The following is a 20,782-nucleotide window of genomic DNA, read 5'->3' on the forward strand; positions in this document are numbered from 1 at the left end:
ATTAAGTCTCATGTCTACACATCTGCATCTTGTCCAACTTGCCTCTACCTCTAGTCTTCTCAGCTCCTTCACCCTGAGCACCACCAGGGTCAGCACTTCCAGTTGTCATTCCCAGTTTCAGTGAAGTTTAATGGAGATACAAAAGGAAAGGGAGCTACTGTCAGGACATTCCCGGGAAAGCCTGCCCTTCAGCACCCTGGGGCTTCACAGTTCAGCTGGCTGCCAGAGCAGTTCTTCTTGCTAGTGCCCCCAAAAGGGCTCTAGCAAAGAAACAAATATTTCTCATGTGAATTCCAGGAGCTACTCACAAGAGAAACAGAAACTGCTAGGACTAAAGCCATTTTTCTAGCGCCCTTCTGATGGCCAGTTCTGGACTCAAAGACAAACTACCAGGCAGGCCCCTGTCTTGGCCCGTTTCCAGTGCTGGAAAACAGCAGCCCTAGACTTGATAGACTTACTGCTGCAGAGGTAATCAGTACATTCCACTTGGCATTTATTAGTAGAACAGATCTCTCACACACCAAGCTGAGTCTTCATATATATACAAACATACGTATGTTCGTGCCTGTACGCATACACATGTACAGACCCGATGCCAAGTCTTCTCCAGGACTGAAGATCAGTTAGTTCTCTGTGCTGATGCTAAGGCTTCTCTTCATTTCCTTTCCCTCCCATATTCAGGCACTTTCATGACAATGCAAGTACTGGTAGACATCAAATCTTTTATACTCTCATTGTCTAAGAACATTCACAAATCTTAGGAAAAAATGCTTTATTGAAAGCAATATTGTGCTTAATGCTTTGTTGTTTCAAATTCCACTTTCAGTATTTTATGTTACCAGTTAAAGTATTACGAGATAATGAACTTTCTTTAAAAAAATACAGGAAATCATGGTAGCAAAATAGTAGCTTTACCCAAGAATAATGCACAGCAGGCTCAAGTATAGAAACCAAACATTGGAAAACACACCTCTTCACATACAGTGGTGCACTGTATATGAAACACAATTAAACAGGCTGACATCTGAGGGTTACTCATCACTTCAGCCAATCCGCGTGAGGACTTCCAAAAGAAAGGCAGTCAGTGTTTAGTGTTTCAAAACAGTAACGCAGCTACAACTAAACCACAACTGGTCCTTCACTAAGGGATCGTGTATCCCAGCTCCAGAATAATGCAACACTGTTAAGTCCACTCATCTCAACACTAGTTTAAACCACAGTAGTAAACAGAGAATTGAGAGTACGTCTGGCTATGTTTCACTGCCCATCAGATGAGTTCTTTCTTCATTATTACTAGAAGAACTTTGCGGGATGGAACTGGAACTGTTTGCACAAGGAAAAGAAAAGGAAGGAAGAAACAGGTTTAATATTCTCTAGATAATTCCACGCAATACCAAAATAATATCAGAAAAAACACATGTTTATGTGGAAATATCTAGGTGGATCACCAGATTTGGTTGCCCACTGTTGCACAGAACCATGTACTACAGCTTTCACACCTATCATTTCAGAATCACAGAATGGTTTGGGTTGGAAGGGGCATTTAAAGGTCATCCAGTCCAACCCCCTGAAATGAGGAGGACATCTTCCACTAAACTAGGTTGCTCAGAACCCTGTCCAGCCTGACCTTCAATGTTACCAGGCATGGGGCATCTACTGTTTCTCTGTTCCACTGTTTCATTACCCTCATTGTAAAAAAAACAAAAAAAAAAAAAAAAAAAAAATTTAAAAAATTATTTCTTATACCCAGCCTGGACCTACCCTCTCTTGGTTTGAAACCATTAACCCTTGTCCTGTTGCAATAGGCCCTACTTAAATGTCTGTCCCTGTCCTTGTTATAGGCACTCTTTTTAAGCACTGAAGGGCTGCAATAAGGTCTCCCCAGAAACCTATCTTCTCCAGGCTAAACAAGCCCACCTTATCTCATCCTGTCTTCACAGGACAGGTGCTCCAGCCCTTTGATCATCTTTGTGGCCCTCCTCTGGACTTGCTCCAACACGTCCTTCTTATGTTGAGGGCCCCAGACCTGGATACTCTAGGTGAGGTCTCACAAAAGTGAGCAGAGGGGCAGAATCACCTCCCTCAACCTGCTGGTCACACTCTTTTTGATGCGGCTCAAGACATGGTTGGCTTTCTAGGCTGGGAGCACACATTTCCAGGTCATGTTCAGCATTTCATCCAGCAACATCCCCAAATCCTCTTCTCAGGGCTACTCTCAATCCTTTCATCCCACAGCCTGTCCTGATACCGGGGGTTACCCTGACCTATGTGCAGGACCTTGCACTTGGCTTTGTCAAACTCCCTGAGGTTCACATGGGCCCACTTCTTGAGTTCATCTAGGTCCCTCTGATTGTATTCCTTTCCTTAGGCACACCAACTGCACCACTCAGCTTGGTCTCATCAGCAGATTTGCTGAGGGTGCACTCAATCCTACTGTCCAGGTCACTCATGAAGGTATTAAACAGTCCTACTCCCCATATGTCCCCGGAGGGACACCACTCATCACTGATCTCCATGCAGGCATTGAACCACTGACCATCACTCTCTGGATGTGATCATCCAGCCAATTCCAGCTCACAGACACACTCCTGGAAGAACCATGAATGGGGTCTGCTCATTAATGCCACCGTTCTGTTGCTTGTATAGAACAGGCTTTGCCTAGTTTACATCTTTGTTTAGGTCAGCAGGGATTTAAGGGAGGCATTCTGACACAGTATTTCAGTAGTATTTTTACTGCTCATTTTGTCATGCATTATCAGGTTGGTAGGTAGCAAGTTAAAAATGAAAGCACAGCTTCCAAAGGTTTGCTTAATGTATCTTTATATAAAATAAAGAATAATTATGTCAACATACCTTCTTCTTGCCTCAGTGATATAGAATATTCCAGTTGCAAGACCCTTTGAGGAAACAGTTACAATTGTTAACAACAACCTTATGCAATTGTTTATAATTGCAATAGATATGAAAAGCAAAAAATGTGCAATTACTTACAGTTAACAGTGCCCATCCTCCTTGGATGGCTGAGGCCCATTCAAAACCCAGCTTTTCATTTAGAAACCCTCCTAGAGTGGGACCTGCAAATGACCTGCAACAAATCAAAATGAGATACTGGCATCTCAAGAGAACTTTTTATTGCGTTTTGTGGCATTTCTCCACTGATTCACTTTCCTCTGACTGTCCTCTGCAGACCTAACTTTCCTATAATCCACAAGGAAGTATATTAATTCATTGTTTGCGGTGGCCCCAATAAACCCATCTCGTTACCTCCTCAGCTGGAAATAGGACCCACATCAGAAAGCTTCACTTTCCTCTCTATCCAGAATGGCTTAGAGGTCTCATTAACTACCATGTTCTAACAGGGCATCTACACAGACCACTTCTGTCATGAAAGAAACTCAGACTCTTATCCCTCAAAAATCTCATCCCTTTCAAACTTCAAGACAAAAGACACCGGTGGCTATAGGCACACTGTGATGACATGGCCTCTGCAGGGTTGAGCTGTATGTAACTGCCCTGCACTTCCATTCCTGTCTTAAGAACACCATGAAAGGTTACACAGCTGCTGTCACTTTATGAAAGGTCCTAACATGGTATGGTTTCTTCATACAGCAGGGGAAAAATCTGTGAAAAAATAGAGATGCTTCCTGGGAGGAAATCACATCATAAAACCATGTTTGAGAACAGTAATGAACCTGGGGTTTGGTAGCTTTGTACTATCCATATCTTTACGGAACCCTACACCAAATAAACAGGACAGCTAGAACTTCAGTTCGCTTGGAAAAAATGGTGCAGCCACAGAGGACTACATGGACAGATAAAACAAGTCCTGGAAGCAGCTGTCATTAGGGGGACTGTCACATCCCACTGAGCAACAACTCTGGAGTATCACTTAGCCAGTAGCACCTTTCACTCATTTCTGTGATGACCACTGGGTAAAAAAACTCTGCTAAGCTACACAGAGACCTTGAAATATGGCTGTAGCTGAGGGAAGATTCTACCCCAAGCTATACTGGACAAAAGGACGACATGTAGAGAATTAAAAAGGGAGAACAGAATTAGCCAGGAGCAGATACTTCATTAATTAGGGTCCACCTCTCTGTACACTAAGCATTAAATGTCTCTGACAACAGAAACAATCACACAGAAGAGAATGTTAACATCCACAGTATCACTGCAGCTCTTTTATATACAGGGCAATATGTTTCAAGGAAGAGAATTTCAGCATGCATTCCCTTTGTTGGGTATTCATTCCCTCTGTTTCAACATGTCCACCAGGCACCTGTTCAGCAAGAGCCTTCTGAATCAATGTCAACACAACGAGTGCGACACAAGACTTCTGGTTGTCATTCAGGAAACTTTTATGTGGGAATAGCACACACTGACCAGGCACTCACAGCTTACAGAAAGGTGACTGTGTACCTACCCAAGGGACCAGATGGCATTGAAGAGTCCAGATACCAATCCCAGCAGACTCAGACCCTCTTCAAATCCATTCTCACTGAAGAAAGACAGAGCAGTTAGAGTAGTACAATTCATTATGTCTCAGTCTGTAGCCTCGCCATGTAAAGCAGGTTTTTTTCACCTCCTTTTAATTTACACATAAATAGTTAACAAGCAAAAGTGTAAAGTGGAATCATGCCTTTTTACCAACTGCTTTCTTCTTTGCTGACTCTCTAGAGGATTGCAGTGCTACTTCCCATCTCTGATGTCTTCCAAGTGAGACATGACATCATCGCTCATTCTCCGTGTTTCATATGGTAAGTGTGAAACAGTGACAGGTGTTTTTTAAGGACAGACCTTGTTCCAAGAGGAACGTATTAATAAGAGTTAATCTAAACCCTCCTAGCCATCACCACCAGTACAGACCTTGTACTGGGAGCAAGCATGCCTCCTGTAGGCACAGCTGCTCATGCCAATGCAGATTGAAAATCCAGTGAAAACTGCTTGCTATTGAGCATCCTCAGAAACTGAAATAAATCCTAACTATATGAAAGCACATACAGGTCATTCCATACTATGAGACCTAAGGGCTGATGGATTTCAGTGTGTTCCTAGCACTGAGATACACATTTACAAAATTATATTTGGAGTACAACAACTGGGTGTTCGGTCAGAAAAAGCTAAGACAAGAGCAGTGAAAGCATTTAAGTGTACTTAAGTATACTTCAAATAGTAATACTAACTGCCTTTGTCTCAAAAAGGGAGGAAAAATCCACATCAAAATCCTACTTCATATTCAACCCCGAAAATTAGTTGCAATTTCCTACTGTCAGTAACATGAAAGATGTGTTGAACCGAGTTACTTACTATGCACAGTGCAGCATCTCTGGAAACACTGGGATAGCACTCATGCCAAGGGTAAAGCCAATCAAAACCAGCACTAGCACAAAAATCCACAGCTGACTGAAAAAGAGGCATTTGAAAGAAGTTAGCTGCTGAAGACTCTTCAAAGAAGGACACCATTTACTGTTTATGAGCTCTCCATGACTGACCAGAAAGCTAGGTTTCTTGAAACCAAGAGCTCTACTTTCAATGAACACTAGGGCTTGAAAATACAGCTCCATGCTTAGAAAAATTCTCTTACAAAAGAGAATTTAAAAATCCTACGCTCAAGTTAAGTATTTCCTTATTCTTTATGAAAGTAGTTCATTTTAAGAGAAGCACGAAGAAAAGATGTGGACAGACAAGCTTAACCTATCAACCAAGCTCCAGACTTGCTTTGTTGCAAAAGTGAAGGATTTTTGCAGGTATAGTTTGTATCCTGATGTATTACACCCAGACTTAGCTAAGGAGAAGAATGCTTAAGATTTTACTGATTTCATTTTCTTACCAGCTGAGTTTCAAATCTATTCAATATTCTTTTCAAACACAGGAGTCTAGGAAGTAGGAGGTGACTTGACTGTGCATTACAGAATCACACAATATATCAAATTGGAAGGGACCCATAAGGATCGAGCCCAACTCCCTGCTCCTTGCAGAACTACCTAAAACTGAACAGTGATTAAGAATGTCATCTGGACACTCTGACTGGCTTGGTGCTGTGAGTACATCCCTGGAGAGCCTGTTCCAGTGACTGACCATCAGTGAAGAACCTTTTCCTAATGTCCAGTCTGCACTTTCCCTGATGCAGCTTCATTTCATTTCCTTGTGTCCTATCACTGATCGGCCGGGAGAGGAGATCAGCACCTGCCCCTCAAATTGGCAAGGCTGTCACCAGCTTTAACAGAGCATATAATCTAGGACAAAAGGACTATATAGTAGTTTTGTCAACGTAGCAGTTTATTTTGCTGTAAATAAACTTTAGAGCTATGGCAATGCAGTGTTCAAGTGAAACACACATTGTGCCTACTGAGCCAGCTGAAAATAAAGCCATTAATTGGCATTTTCCTCAGTAATATATACACGAAGAGAAGGAAAAAAACCAACATTGCTGGTTTTGCAACGTTGCTGCAAAGCCATGCAAATAAATCCCACAGTTCAGAATTATTGATGAAATAGAGAAAATTGAAAAATAAGACAGAAAGAAAATTCTGCTGCACTGAAAGTACCAGCATTGGGAGAAAAACAAACAAAAAGCAGCATTCTTCCCACTACACACACATTTACATGATCAAAGACAGTAACAAAAAGCAGATAATAAGGGTATATTTTACAAAGCTGTGTGAAAATCTCAATTTTCAGATGTTTCTATGGCTTCACATTCATAGTCTCCAAGTTAAAAAAAACCCACACCTGTTTCCACGGTCAGAGATGCTAACTACAGACTTGTGTGCATACATGCCTATGGTCACAATAGCTGTCCTGGGTTCAGCTAGGACAGAGTTAATTTTCTTCCTGGTAGCTGGTGCAGAGCCGTGTTTGTGAGCTGGATGAGAGCAGTGCTGATAAGACACAGATGTTTTAGCTGTTGCTGAGCAGTCAAGGACTTTTCAGCTTCTCATACCGTCCTGCCAATGAGAAGGCAGGGGGCACCCAGGAAGCTGGGAGGGGACAAAGCCAGGACAGGTGACCCAAACTAACCAAATGGGGTACTGACATCATGCTCAGTATAAAGCAGGGGTTGGTGGGGGAGGAGGGCATGGCTCCAGGATGCATGGTTTGGGAATGGTCTGGCTTCAGGATGGCTCTGAGCTGTATGGCCTGAGTTGTGTGGTTCGGTGAGAAACTGTGTTGTGTATCAACAGTTTGTATATTCTGCTGTAAGTCTTGCTAGAAGTCTTTCTCCCTCCTTTTGCTGTACCAGTAAACTGTCCTTATCCCAACCACAAAAACTTCATCTTCCCATTCTCCTCCCCAGCCTGCCAGGGCAGGGGTAGTAGGGGACCAAGCTAATGGCCCTGTAGTGTTCAGCTACCAGCTGGGGCTGAACCACGACACAGCTATCACAGAAACCTCACACAAGGGGACTGGTTCAAGAGGAGGCAGTTCTGTACCTCTTAATGTGCAGCACAGGAGCAGGTCCTAACATGAAAAAGCACAGTCCTGTCATCAAGCCTCCAGATACCAGCAGCCACTTCCTGAGGTACTGTGAAAGAAAAGGAAGATATAAATCTCTAACTATTTTGTCTTGCCTAACATCCCTCTAAATCTTCATCTACTGAAAAGCACGGCTCCTGCAGAGATCATCATCACACACAAACTGGGAATTCACAATTTCTCTGCCAATTCTGAACACCATCAAGAAACTCCAAATTCATGTTTCCTCACCACCAACACAATCACTGACAGCAACTGCTTAATACAGAGATTGCTTCAGGAAATTGGCTAACAGTGCTCCTCTGTTAGCAAAGTATTTTAGCTCTTACTTTTCCTTAGTAGATAGCATGTATATAGAAATACACAGCATTATATGTAATTCTCATGTACAAAGGCCATTATTCATCTGTATCAGAAAAAAACAGCTTCAGAAAACTGGCACTGTCCTTCATGAACAACATTCAGAGTCTCCAGGTTTCCCTGGTCAATTAGCAGTGGCTGTCAACCAGGTATATCACCAACAAAGTCTCTTTCCATTGTTAAGTGCTAGAGAACCACTGTCAGTCTGTGTGCTGATCTAACTGAGGTATTACACTTTTTAGGAGGTAAAGTTAGTTAAAGCTACCAGAACATCTTTTATTCCTCTCCTCAAGAGTTGATAAAATTATCTGTGGACAAAAACATGAATTTTTCCCACGTTTTCCCACTCTCTGTTCCATATTGGCTGGAAATAGATTGTGCCTAGTCCCCTGAAAAGGCTCACTACATTTCCACCACAGGGTACTTGTTCCACATCCTTTACTACTTTGAACATGCTCATATTACCTGGGCCTTGCGAAAGAGACCTTCAAGCTGGGAGCATTCTGTACACATGCAAGGTCCCAGAAGACAGATCCCTTTATAGGGATCACTTCAATATGGGAAGTTCTCCCAGGCACAGAGCTTTACCAGCCCTGCACAAACAGCAGGGCAGTACTCACTGGCAGCTTGTCGCTCAGGAGTCCGAGGAGGGGTGAAGACAGGGAGTATGAGAGTGCCAAACCGAGGAACACCAAGCCCACATAACCAGCAGGGAGCGTGAACTACGGGAAGGAAGCCAAATAAAAACAAAACAACAAATCATATATGCTGCATTCATTAAAGGACAATCAAAGAATAATATTTTAGGTTAAAATTCTGAAATTCATTATTTTAAGTATTTCACTGATACCATACAGCAGTATTCCAAGCATTTGAAGTCATCAGAGCGCTCCAGCTTCCTTCCCTTTCCATTTCAAAGCATGGAGGGAAAACAGCTGACACAGCTGTAATCAGATAAAGCTTAAATAACCTCAGGAGGAAGCACCATGCTATGTCCCTACACCAGCACCCTGGATTCCAACATTAGTATCTGTCTCATTGAAACCAACACTTCAGTCCCTGACATTTAGATGGATTTTGTCTTTACTTCTCCCATCTTCAGTTTTATTTCCACTTAGAAAAGCATAAATACTGCTAATCGGTGCATCTTAAAAGTAAGTACTGTTGTAAACCCCAACTTTGTCTTTTCAACTAAAGGAAGATTTTTATAAGAATGAGTAAGAGGCTTTTTGCAAAAACGTCAAGGTCTGCATTTTCTTCAGGCACAGTCAGATTTCGGGACTGAAACAAAATGGGTAACGAACCAGAAGCCACTGGTCTCTCAAATGAGTGCTTTAACTACCAGTTAGAAGGTATTCCAAGATGTTTCATGTGGCATGGACTACATAAATATTCACTACTCCCTTGCCATATGCAAGTACATGATAATAACTCTAATTCAGTGGTTAGAACACCTGCCAGGAAGGCTACAGTGCTTTCACAGCTAGTATCTGTTAGCACAGAGCAGAAGGAAAGCAGGAGAGCCATGCCAGTGTGCAATACTCTGCAGTGGCACAACTGCAGATCCCTCCTGGGTGTTCAGAGAGGTACATTCACATCTCCACTGATGGAAGAGGTTAGCATCAAGTTTCCTCCACTTTGTATGAGTGCTGTATGTATTGGACCAGTCAGACAAAAAGTAGGAGCACAATCACCTGTGAAATGTTATTCCCTGGAAAAAAACACCCAATTAATAAATAAGCCACTCAAAAAGCATGGCTTAATTTCATACAGGAACAGAATCTTGAGCTGTTTACTTCAAATGCATTACCTTAAGCACCGTGAGGAAAATAAATAAATAAAATTAAGTAGGAAACAAATACATAACTACTAAAATAAATTAAAATTCAATAAATAAATCAGCATTTGCCTTTTTACTGCTTGAGTAAAGAAGTCAGCTGGCAGGCTACACAATTGCAGTCAGTTTAATTTTGGCGTTGCTGTAAGAGAAGGCAGGGCTGTGACAGCATGTCCCTGAAAACGAATGTCCACGTCAAGAGACACAACACTGTCAGTGACTGCTGCAGTTTTACAGAATTTGCTTTCAGAACAGAGGAAAAAGTTCCTCATTTACAAAACCAGCTGCTATGCCCCTGTTCAGAGATGGTGCTTTGCAGCTGAAAGTCAATTAAGTGAAAAAAGCATATTTTCAAAGGCCTCATTCTCAAAGTTACTGAAACCCAGCAGCAACAGTAGAAATCAAGTTATTTGGAAATCATGTTATTAACAGTTAATTAAAGCAATGTGGTTGGATTAGGCTTAATTTTGTTTAGGATATTTTAACTGCATTTGTAACCAGTTATTTAATGTTCAGCAATTCAAGATGTTAACAGGACTTACCTTCTGTAGGATAAAGAGAGACATCGTGGGATCCAAGAAGCCCAAGCATGCACTTAGAGAAAATATAGTAAGACTGAGTATTAAGATTTTAGGCAGAAGGATGAGTTTCCAAAATGATTCCTTGGTAGGGATCGAATCTGTTTAAAGAGAAAAGGTGGGGGGAGAACTACATTATTTTCAGCAGCATAACCTTGTGATTGATTTTCTTGCTTCAGACATCAGTATTTCCCTTTTTCTAGGCCTAATACTCATGTCATCTAGTAAATGAAAATCAATAGTAGACTATTATGCACTACACTATTTTTATACTAAAAGAACAAATCTGATAGGTGATTAAGAGAAGTATGCAGTTTAGATCCCAACATTGGAAGTCCCCAACTTGCAAACTCGGGAAGAAGGGCAATATTCCCAATTACATGAAAACATAATTACTCCTCCGCTAGCTCTTCTACACATCATAGTTAGATGTTATTTCTAAGTTAGACTTCCCTTCTGATGCTGTTGGTGCTTTAATAGTTCAATGAGGTCTTAAAATATACATAGAACTAAAAGTTTGTTAACATCCACCAGCTCAGAGCTAACACTTATCAAAGCTGTAAACTGGTTAGCAACACCATGACATCATATGCGATCAGAGCCTAGGGAGGTGGAGAGGAAGCCAGCAATAGCAGCACATGGTTAACCACTATAAATTTCTTCTAAAAGCCAATATATATCAAGTTATTCTCCAAGGCTTTCAAATTTTAGAGGTGAAAATATTTTTCTTAGTTACTAGTTTTTTATTCTAGAAAAGATTGACAGAACTGTAACCCTGCAATTATGATTTTGTATGAAGACTTATCTTTAAGTTAACTTTCTGTCCAAGCAGGCCCATCTAAAATTTAACTAAATGTATGACCCCAACACTTCAGCTAAACCCCTCCTTTATTAACACACTTTCACATTAATCAGATCCTGCATCATTCAGCACAAACAAACCCTTTTTGCTCTCCCTGTAATTCTGTCCCCACTCCACCGTTAACCCCTAGAATCATAGAATAGTCTGGAAGGGACCCCAAGGATCATAGAGTTCCAAACCCCCTGCCACAGGCAGGGCCATCAACCTCCGGGCCTGGAGCTACACAAGGTTGCCCAGGGCCCCATCCAACCTGGCCTTGAACACTTCCAGGGATGGGGCATCCAGCACCTCTCTGGGCAGCCTGTTCCAGCACCTCACCACTCTGTAAAAAACTTCCCCCAATACCTAATCTAAACCTTCCTTCCTTTAGTTTTAATCCATCCCCCTTGTCCTGCCATTGTCTACCGTTTTAAAAAGTTGATTCCCCTCCTGTTTGTATATTCCCTTCAGGTACTGGAAGGCTGCAATGAGGTCCCCCTGCAGCCTTCTCTTCTCCAGGCTGAACAAGCCCAGCTCCCCCACCCTCTCTTCGTAGGGGAGGTGCTCCAGCCCTCTGATCATCTTTGTGGCTTCTCTGAACCCTCTCCAACAGTTCCACATCTTTCTTGTACTGGGGCCCCAGATCTGGACACAGTACTCCAGATGGGGCCTCACGAGGGCAGAGTAGAGGACAATCACCTCCCTGTCCCTCCTCTGATGGAGCCCTCAAATGTTTCAAATTCTCTTGTTTTAGGCAGAACACGTCTCCAACTTTTCTTCAACTAAACGTAATGGCAAGCTGATACAAAGACAACACAACTGATTCTCTACAAGCCCTGAAGCTAAAGAGGAAAAAAAACCCAAAGATTTATCTTGGTTCACAGAGCTTAGTCTTTGCAGAAATGGGCATGAGATGCTGGGTTCATCCCAGGTCACCTGCACACATTAGTTTTAGTTTGCATTAGAATACTGGCCTGATCAAGATCACAAGTTAATTCAGCTGGAGCTTTGCCCTCTGAGTTGGAGCAGAGTCAAGAAACTGGTATCTTTCTAAAACACAGTTGTATACATGAGAAATTAAGGTGAACGTAGAAGATGAGAAGGGTGCTTACCATATTTTGGTAACAAGCACATATTCACAGGCACCAAGAGCAATACCACACATCCCAGCGTAATGAAAGGGACCTCATAACCAAACGACTGATACAAAAAGCCACCTAAGGGTGGGCCCAGCACCAGTCCAAGTCCTGTAAAAATTTCAAGGCTGCCCTAAAGGATGAAAATGAAAGAGAGCAGTCATAATCTAAAAGCAATCCATTTTTCTGAGGAACAGTACCACTACTAGGCTAGCGAAATGAAAGCAGCACTGCATTGCTAAGGGGGATGGCAGCTACTAGCAACCTGCACGAAGTGGGACAGCAAAGGGAATTTTACTGTTGTCAGCATGACAGCCATCACCTCTTTTGCTTCACTACGGGGAGCCACCTATACCACAGCTTGAATCACTGCTGCCACCTACCACATCCCAAGTTCCCAGGCAAGACACACACTCTACTGATGGAAAGCATCTGTACGACACCTCAGGATGTAGGGATCATCCCTCCCAGCTGCAGTTAGCCTCCAGCCTGTGGAGGAGGACCCAAACAAGCCTACTCCACTGGTCATCATCTCCTGGGATGAGGTACATGTGTCAAATTAAAGCTTTCTCTCCATAACCAACCACTTGAATTCACTGACTACGCGTAGGCAATAACAGTGACATTTCAATAGGGATCGCTCAGATTATGAAATTACAGCCAACATGATCTGGCATCTTTTAGAAGATGCTCATTTTCCAAAGGACAATATTAGAGTTACACTTAAATCTTGTGTTACAACACCGTAAGTCATCACTGTCAACATCTACTTCAGCATTTAACTCATCAGCATTTTTACCACCCCCTTTGAACAAGTAACAGCTGGTGGTAAAACTGATTTACAGTTGAAGTTTTGCTAACTTCTGGGACCCAGGGAGATGGTATAGGGATTCATCCTCATCTTTAATTTTATTGATACAAGTCGGAGTATGCAAATGGCCAGACAGTGGGCACAGTCAACAGCAGACAAATTCTTTACCCTAGGCTGGCCTAGGGTCCCAGCTTTTTCCTTTCTTAAGGATGGAAAGAGTATATGATTAGCAGGTCCTCAAAATTACTTCTGTACAGATTTGAGACATTTTGGCAAACTTCAACACATGGGTTAATGTAAATGCATGCCAATAACTCTTTTACTTGTGCTGTTCTCCAACCACAAAAAAAATGTTTATGATTGGCGAGACTTCGGATCAGATCAGGCTGCACATCATTAGCCCTTCTAACCTGACAAATTATTAGCAGGGGGACTGCAGTAGAGTTGAGGTTCTGCATTACTAAAGATCAGGGGAGGTAAGGTAAACCTGATACTGCAAGAAGAGTACTTTTACTTATGTTCTGAAGTCCATTACCTCCTCCAACAGAGGATTCACATTGACAGATGCTGAACTTTCCACTCAACAAGGCTGACATGCCTACACTGAGTAACTGCCCTGTACGTTCTGTGGGGTATGTAATGCATAAAAGGTGGGCTGAAAACTGGCCCCAAAAGAGGAGAGGAAAAGTGCTTTTCAGTACCTAGCACTATCAAGAAAGGCAATGGAAAGCAAAGTTAAGCATCCCTCATCCATTCCTTCAGGCTTTATGATTTATCCATACGATGCACCTTGCTTCAACACATCAGATCTTCTTTCTGACTCTTCCACTCCCACAAGCAGAGCTCACAGATAACTCTCCATCATGTCCATTTAAGGACAGAAAGTCTACATTAATTAATTATTTATTTTCAAGTCTTATGTTAAAATAGGTAACTGAGTCAAGGTTACTTTACTCAGGTATTTAAATTACATTTAGATTTGCAATCAGGAAACCTGAACCTTACTGACTGAATAAATTTAAAGCATCATTACAATGCATAACCTGCTTTCCAAAGAAATTGCCAGCTCCTCACTGTTGATACCCTTCAGTTGTCTTTTGCCAATTAGGAGGATGAATTTTTATAGACATTTATTTATAAAAGTAACTATACAGCTTAACAACAGTATTAATAAAAGCATCAATTTTTCCAATTTTATTAAATGTTCTGAAGTATGTTCTTAACATTTGTTCACTCATAAAAAATTAACCTATTATTTCTGTCAGTCTATATTCAAACTGAAATCAGAATTTAGTGAAAAAGAGAAAGAAAAAGCAGCATTTCACTGAATAATTTTTTTTCCTAACACCACAAAATCTGACTAATTAAGTGTAATATCTATGGTTGAAATGAATCAATGACGACCAAAAACTCCCAGCCAAATTTCAAATTCTACCTCTCCTCATACATCACTTTTATCACCAGGTTAGAAAAATGAAATCTAAATTATTTCCAGCTTTGCAGCTTTCAGGCATTTAAGTTTACACTATTTGAACAAATTCTTCAAACTTCTTGAATCAGTTCACATGGATTCTTACCAGACATGGAGAATTAGTCACTAAAAGCTGGATTAGTATTTTCATTGTCTGATTTCAACTGCCATCAATGCTCAGCTGCCTCAAAACATAAGCAACTAATGACTACTGCTTAATTTATGGCTAATTAGAGTTATGCTAAGGTCTAAACTTGTTCTAGGATTGTGATTCTAGATTACCAACATTATGTGACAATTTCAAATATACCTGCATATGAGACAGCAGGGTTTTTTTCCTCCTGTTTTTAGGCAACTTACCCCACTGCAGGTACTTAGCTGTATTACTGTTTTTTGCTCTTACCAGGACAGTAGCTATATTATTGGGAAATGCCTTGGCAAGGATTGAAAACGACGCCGTCATTGCTGCTGCAAAACCTACTGCATCCATTGCTCTTACTAAAAAGCAAAAACCGATGAACATTGGTCCACTTGGCACCCTGTCCAGCATTCTGGGGGGGAAAAGAAAAGCAAATCAAAGAACCACATAAAATTGGTATCTCTCAGGATGCAGCAAGACATCTGCTAAATGCCCTGAAGCATCATTTCTTACTCATTAAAGGACACGGATACAGGACACTCACTGCTTTCTGTCACCACATCTTTTTGAATCACATCAGTGATGTTATGCAAACTCTATCAAAACTATTTCTGGAAGCTTTCTCCTTCTCCTCTTTCTTCAGTGGTGAAAGGAGCAAGAAAAACCTAACCTGTGAAAAACTCCAATGCCATCTTCTGTTCTATTTCATAGCTTTTCCAAGCAACTGTGCAAGGAGTATGATGCAATAGGTCCAACTACCTAATAAGAGTTCCCTTCACTGTTAACAAAAAGGTTTTGCTGAAATGAGTGGCTTGGCCTTAGTCTCTCCACCTGCCAGGCAAGGCTTCTCATTTGCACTCTATATTTTAAAGAAAAGAATAATTAAAACATTACGCAGAAATAGTTCCCTTACTGCTGCACTTTGACAACCTTCTTGCTGTTCATCAACTACAGTAGTTATTTAAATATATAGAACCTTTCTCCTTTGCTTTTGAAGTACTAACCAGGTATTGAATCCTATTGGAAGGGACAATCATTCATTCTGCTTTACAATGAATGGATAAAAAGATGCAAAAAAGTTGGGTGACCTAACACAGATCCATGTGAGTTGCCAGTTTTGTTTTGTGTCCAACTTTTCGTATGGATGAAAATTATTAAACAACAAATGCCACAAAAACAACTCAGAAAAATTACTCACCCAAACAGAATGGTCACACATCCTGAAACAAACATCCCTGCCACAAACATGAATTTTGCTCCAATATGCGTAAGCTGTAAATTAAACACCATTTTTACAAGTTACTGTTTCAAGCCTAGATCAAAAATTAAGTTATTAAAAACACCCAAACACTATTAAGTTATTAGGTTACTATTAAGAAATCAAAACATTATCAGCACTTTTTAGCATATGTAACTAAAAGATCTGGAGACAGTGCTCCTGGCTGGTGTGCCTTCATGCACTACCAAACCTAAAAATATTCTGAACAGTTAAGTGACTTAACCTAGTTTTCAGAATGTTAAGACAATGGTGCAATTAACTATTTCCCAGCAGTGTGCTGCAGCTTCTGCTGAGCAGCAGGTTGCAGCAGCATTTCTCATTATAAGCAAAGTAATATATTCCCCCTCCAGCTCTGTCTGTGATGCCAAGTCAAAAACCTGTCACGTATATGGCTAAGAAGTGCCAATGGAAGCTGATGTTAAACCAAATACATCACAACCTTTAATAACACAACTAAGCATAAGCTTAATCCTTGGCAGAGGATGCATGGCAGCTTCAGGTTTCCCACTACCAGGGAAAGGACCGCACCTTCCTTAATTTCAGACTCTATCACCAGGGTGAAAGCTGATGAGAGGCACGCCATTAAGCTAACTCAATCCCATCATAGAGTATATCTGAGCTTCTAATCCCATGCTGTAACTTCCCCTAAGGACAGCTGGTATTTCAGACTCCTCTTGTTCAGGCCTGGACGAAGTCCCTGTGTTTCAGCCATTATTACTAAAGCCCATATTCTGGTGAGTTTCACTGAAACCCTCAGGACTTCTGGTTGCTGGACTGTCCAGTTCTATCAGTGCTCACTTCACCTGTCTGCAGCAACGACAGCGTGCTCGCTCTTTTCCCCACAAAATGCTTGGTTTTGCCATAGCTGAATGCCATCCCAGGCATTGAGACTGGATTCACCAACAGCACCTGATGAGCCACCTCACCCCCAGAGAAAATCATTCACTGTGGGGTCAGCAGACCCCCACTGTGGGGTCTGGCGAGCCAGAGAAAGATCATACTGTGAAACTACTGCAGCCCCTACTTCGGCTAAGAGCCTGAGCAGTCCTAGACAAACATGCATAGACAGCGGTGTTCCAGCATATAAATTATATAAGAGTTCACTCTTATAAATTACTCTGTAATTCTCCCAGCAAGAGAAAAATACTAAGTCTGTGGGGGAAACTGAAGTTGCAAGAGCTGGAGACATTTATCTCATATTGCTGTATAATGCAGTAGAAGGAGAAACTGAGGCAGTTGAGAGCTGTAATATGAGGAAATGTTACAAAAAAGACAACATACCAGTAAAGAAGGGATGCAGCTAACTAAAAAAACCCAACAAATCCAATGAACCAAAACCAAACGTTAAGAACAGCAACAAAGGCAGACAGAATATAGAAGTAAGCACAATAAATAAGAGGGAGTAGGGGAAAGAAAGTAACAGAAAGAATTGATCAACAGATTACTCTGAAACAAAAAAAAAAACAAAACAGTTAACCAGAGAAACAAAACTGCTACACGTTCACCATCCTATGATACCCTTACCAGAACTGTAGAAGAGCAATTTTTAAATTGCACTGACAAGACTTAGATCAGCTTCAGACTTGACAGGCCAGAGCCTGATCACTGCAGACACACACTTGTAGGAGTGCTACTCAAGTGGCATCTCTCTTCTCAGCTTTAAAGAACTGTCTTCAAGTACCAACCTCTGTCATAACTGAAGCTGTAACTTCTTTCTCTGATACTTACATATTTTCCCAAGATTAAAGAAGTCAAGAAGTTGACCAAAGCAAAACATCCAAATATCATGCCAACAACGGTGTTACTGGCACCTTTTTTTTCTGCCTGCAGAGAAGATCACAACAGTGTAAAGATGGAGGCAAGTTATTGAGGTAACACTCATGCCTTGTGAAGTTTTGTTGTTTTTAATTCTCTACTAGTGCAGTTACTAAGCAGCTTCCTCTCTCGGAGGCAGTAGGGGCTCATAATGTTAACAACACATCAATTTAAAGTTATGTTGTACTTTTATTTAAAGTGTATGTAATCAACAAAAAGCAATGCTCATTCCTCAATGCATAGAAACACTGTGGTGTTTCCTGAACAGGTGAGCAGACTTTATACAGGTGGCTTCAGCTGGTGTGCCATGGAGCTAGCTACAAAGCTGTGATGCCTCACGTGGTGAGAGGGCAGTGAACTGCGATATGCTTTATCTTAACTGTATCATGGCTCCCCATATCTAGCACCAAGCAAAGTTCTCACTTACCCAACTGACAAATTACATTTAGTTGGATACAAGCAGGATATGTGGAGCAAAAATAACCTTAACATTTCTTTGTTAATCCTTGGGAACGACTTATCATGAGAGAAATGGACTTGGCCACAAACACAGCATGACCATTTTTTTTATCTTGTATTTAAACATTGTATTCAGTCAGCATAAGCAGGGATAGCTTTTTTCCTCCTCCAGTTGTTAGACCAGAAAGTTTAACGCAGTGAATAATGGTCCAACATGAGTTAAAAGAAAGAGAGCTAAAAATAAAAAGTCACTGAGTGGCTAAGTCACCGCAATGCAAGTCATGACATGGGCAGAGTTTTAATCTCAGTTCTACTACCAAACTGCTGCACAAGACTGGGCAAAAAAAACTATTTCACTTCTCTGAGCATCCAGTACAACTTTTATTTCATTTCATTAGCTTGCTGTGTCTTCTGCAGCCACAGGGAAGTGAAATTAGTCCATGGACGGGATCCAAGTCACCGTTAGATACGCTCTAATCTATTTAACTAGTTTCAGGCTATCACTACGAATTCCCACAACTTAAAAGTCTTTTAACTCTGAGCTTGTGGCCAGCCATGAAGTCCCACAGTGTTCAAGACGCTTTTAGAAGTTTAAACATGCACAAAATAACCTCAAGTGTAGCTGGATAAATTGCCTGTTTACCTCAGAAGGAAAAAAGGGTCCCAGGATTGAATAGCATATCATTGAACTGAAATTTATAGAAGCTGTTGCTGCCATTGTAAACAGCTGTTCTCTGGTAAGTCGCCTTGACTCCTCACCAAGTTCTTCTGGCGTGCCATCTTCTTCAAATGCAAAAAAACCCAAAACAAGACAAAGTATTACAAACCGAACTGCCATTTTAAAATCAAACTTGAAACTGAAATCCGCACAAAGCTCCTGCTCTCCCGGATCTGGGGAATCGTACCAAGCCGCACCACTTCTTCCCTCACGCAGGAGAGAGATGCCTCACTCAGGCAGCACCTTCCCTGCACGGTGCCAGCCTGCGGCCGCCCCTCACCTGGTTCCGGCTTCTCCCGGTGCTGCCCCACCGCGCCCCGGTCCCACGCGTACCCCCGCAGCGCACACACCGGGTGCAGGCGCCCACGCCTCCCGGGGGACAGGCCCGGTACGCGGCACTGCGGGACTCAACCTCGGGGAGACACCCGCCTGCTCCCTTATCCCAGCGCCGGCTCCGGAGCCGTCCTTCAGCTCTGCACAGCCACGGCAGTCAGAGCCAGCGACGCGGCGGGCACCCGCCCGCCCCCCGGTCACCGGCGTAGCGACGCGGGGCGCCCCTCGCCTCCCACCTGCAGGCCGCTCACTCCCCGCGCCGTCCGCCGCCTGGCTGCCCATGGGGAAGGAGCGCCGCAATGGCCGGCACGATACAACACCTCCCGCCGCCCAGCCTGGCAACGGGCACGGGCTGCCAATGTACTGTGGCCAGCGCCAGCCGCGGCGCCCCGGCCGCCGCCACTGAGCATGCTCCGCCTGCGGGGGCGGCCTCCCGCGTCCCACGCCCAGCTGGGCGCCTCGGGCCCCGCTGAGAGGCAGCCGGCGGGCCGCCACGGGCCCGCCCGGCGGGCGAGGGCAGCGACAGCCCGGCAGGGAGAGCACCGGTGGCGACAGAGGTCTTTGGGGGCCGGCGAGAACCTGCTGCCTCCCAGGGTAACACGGCATATGAGCCTCGGAGCGCTCACGAAGGCTTCTTCGGGGTGGTGGACGGAGCAGGACTACTGATGGGCTACACAGCCTCTAGCAAGTTAGGGGATCCATAAAGCAGTAACAGAAGAGCTGAACGACAAAGCTGTTAGGAGAACTAATAGCTATAAACTGTCCAGGAGTAAATTCAAGCTGCAGATGAGGAAGAGGTGATAGAATCAATGCAGTTTGGCACAAATTGCAGGGGAGGAAAGAGAGGAAGGAGATGATTCATGAGCTGGGGACCAAAGTGTAACAAAAGACAGACCACCTATTGCTTGAAGAGCAAAAAACAGTAATTACTTCTTAAAAGCACTATTGTAACTAGGCCATCTGAATTCCATCTAGTCATTGGTTATAAAACTAGGATGCATAATAAGGACATTTCAGAGCAAATGTTGCCATATACCTAACTTTAGAATCCGACATACCCTGTGACAGGAAAAAGCAGAATTACTTTCCTATCACAAGATGAGGAAATTTAGAAACTACTTAGCAGCTATTAAGAACAAAAGCCCTACAGTCCTTTGCTGAAGCCTGTTTCGACAGTATATTGTGAGTGGCATTGCATGCTGTGGCTGTGAAGTTGAAAAATCCCAAAGAACTACTTTGATCTTTTCCTGTCTGCCTCCAGAGAATGATATAAATCCTTTTCATAGAAGATAACTGCCCTCTGAACAGCCTTACCCACCCTGTGCCCCCCCGCCCCCCCCCCCCAAAAAAAAAAAAAGAGGAAGAGCAATTGCAAGTCATCCTGAGTTTGGCAATAGGATAATAAAGAAAAAGGTGATACATGCAAAGATTTGTAGATTTCCACCAAGTCAATGCCTGTGGGAGAAGGCTGAGGTGTGTGAAGTAGTAGTGATGCACAGTAATCAGCAAGAGCTATGGCTCCAATAAAA

General features: G+C 42.6%; 1 protein-coding gene across 1 annotated transcript; it reads right to left on the minus strand.

Annotated features, from left to right (window-relative positions):
* Window positions 1-484: 484 nt before the first annotated feature.
* Window positions 485-19,583, minus strand: SLC18B1 (solute carrier family 18 member B1). Its single transcript, XM_084261546.1, has 14 exons — window positions 19,490-19,583; window positions 18,846-18,985; window positions 17,657-17,752; window positions 15,848-15,921; window positions 14,914-15,061; window positions 12,205-12,361; window positions 10,216-10,352; window positions 8,457-8,558; window positions 7,434-7,525; window positions 5,308-5,403; window positions 4,424-4,498; window positions 2,992-3,085; window positions 2,854-2,897; window positions 485-1,323 (listed from the first exon to the last, which is right to left on the minus strand). Exons 1-14 carry the CDS (start codon window positions 19,533-19,535, stop codon window positions 1,251-1,253), a joined length of 1,374 nt encoding a protein of 457 aa, XP_084117672.1. The 5' UTR covers window positions 19,536-19,583; the 3' UTR covers window positions 485-1,250.
* Window positions 19,584-20,782: the final 1,199 nt, after the last annotated feature.

This window comes from Gallinula chloropus (genome assembly GCF_964237585.1).
Source record: "Gallinula chloropus genome assembly, chromosome: 3".
Classification (NCBI taxonomy): Eukaryota; Metazoa; Chordata; class Aves; order Gruiformes; family Rallidae; genus Gallinula; species Gallinula chloropus.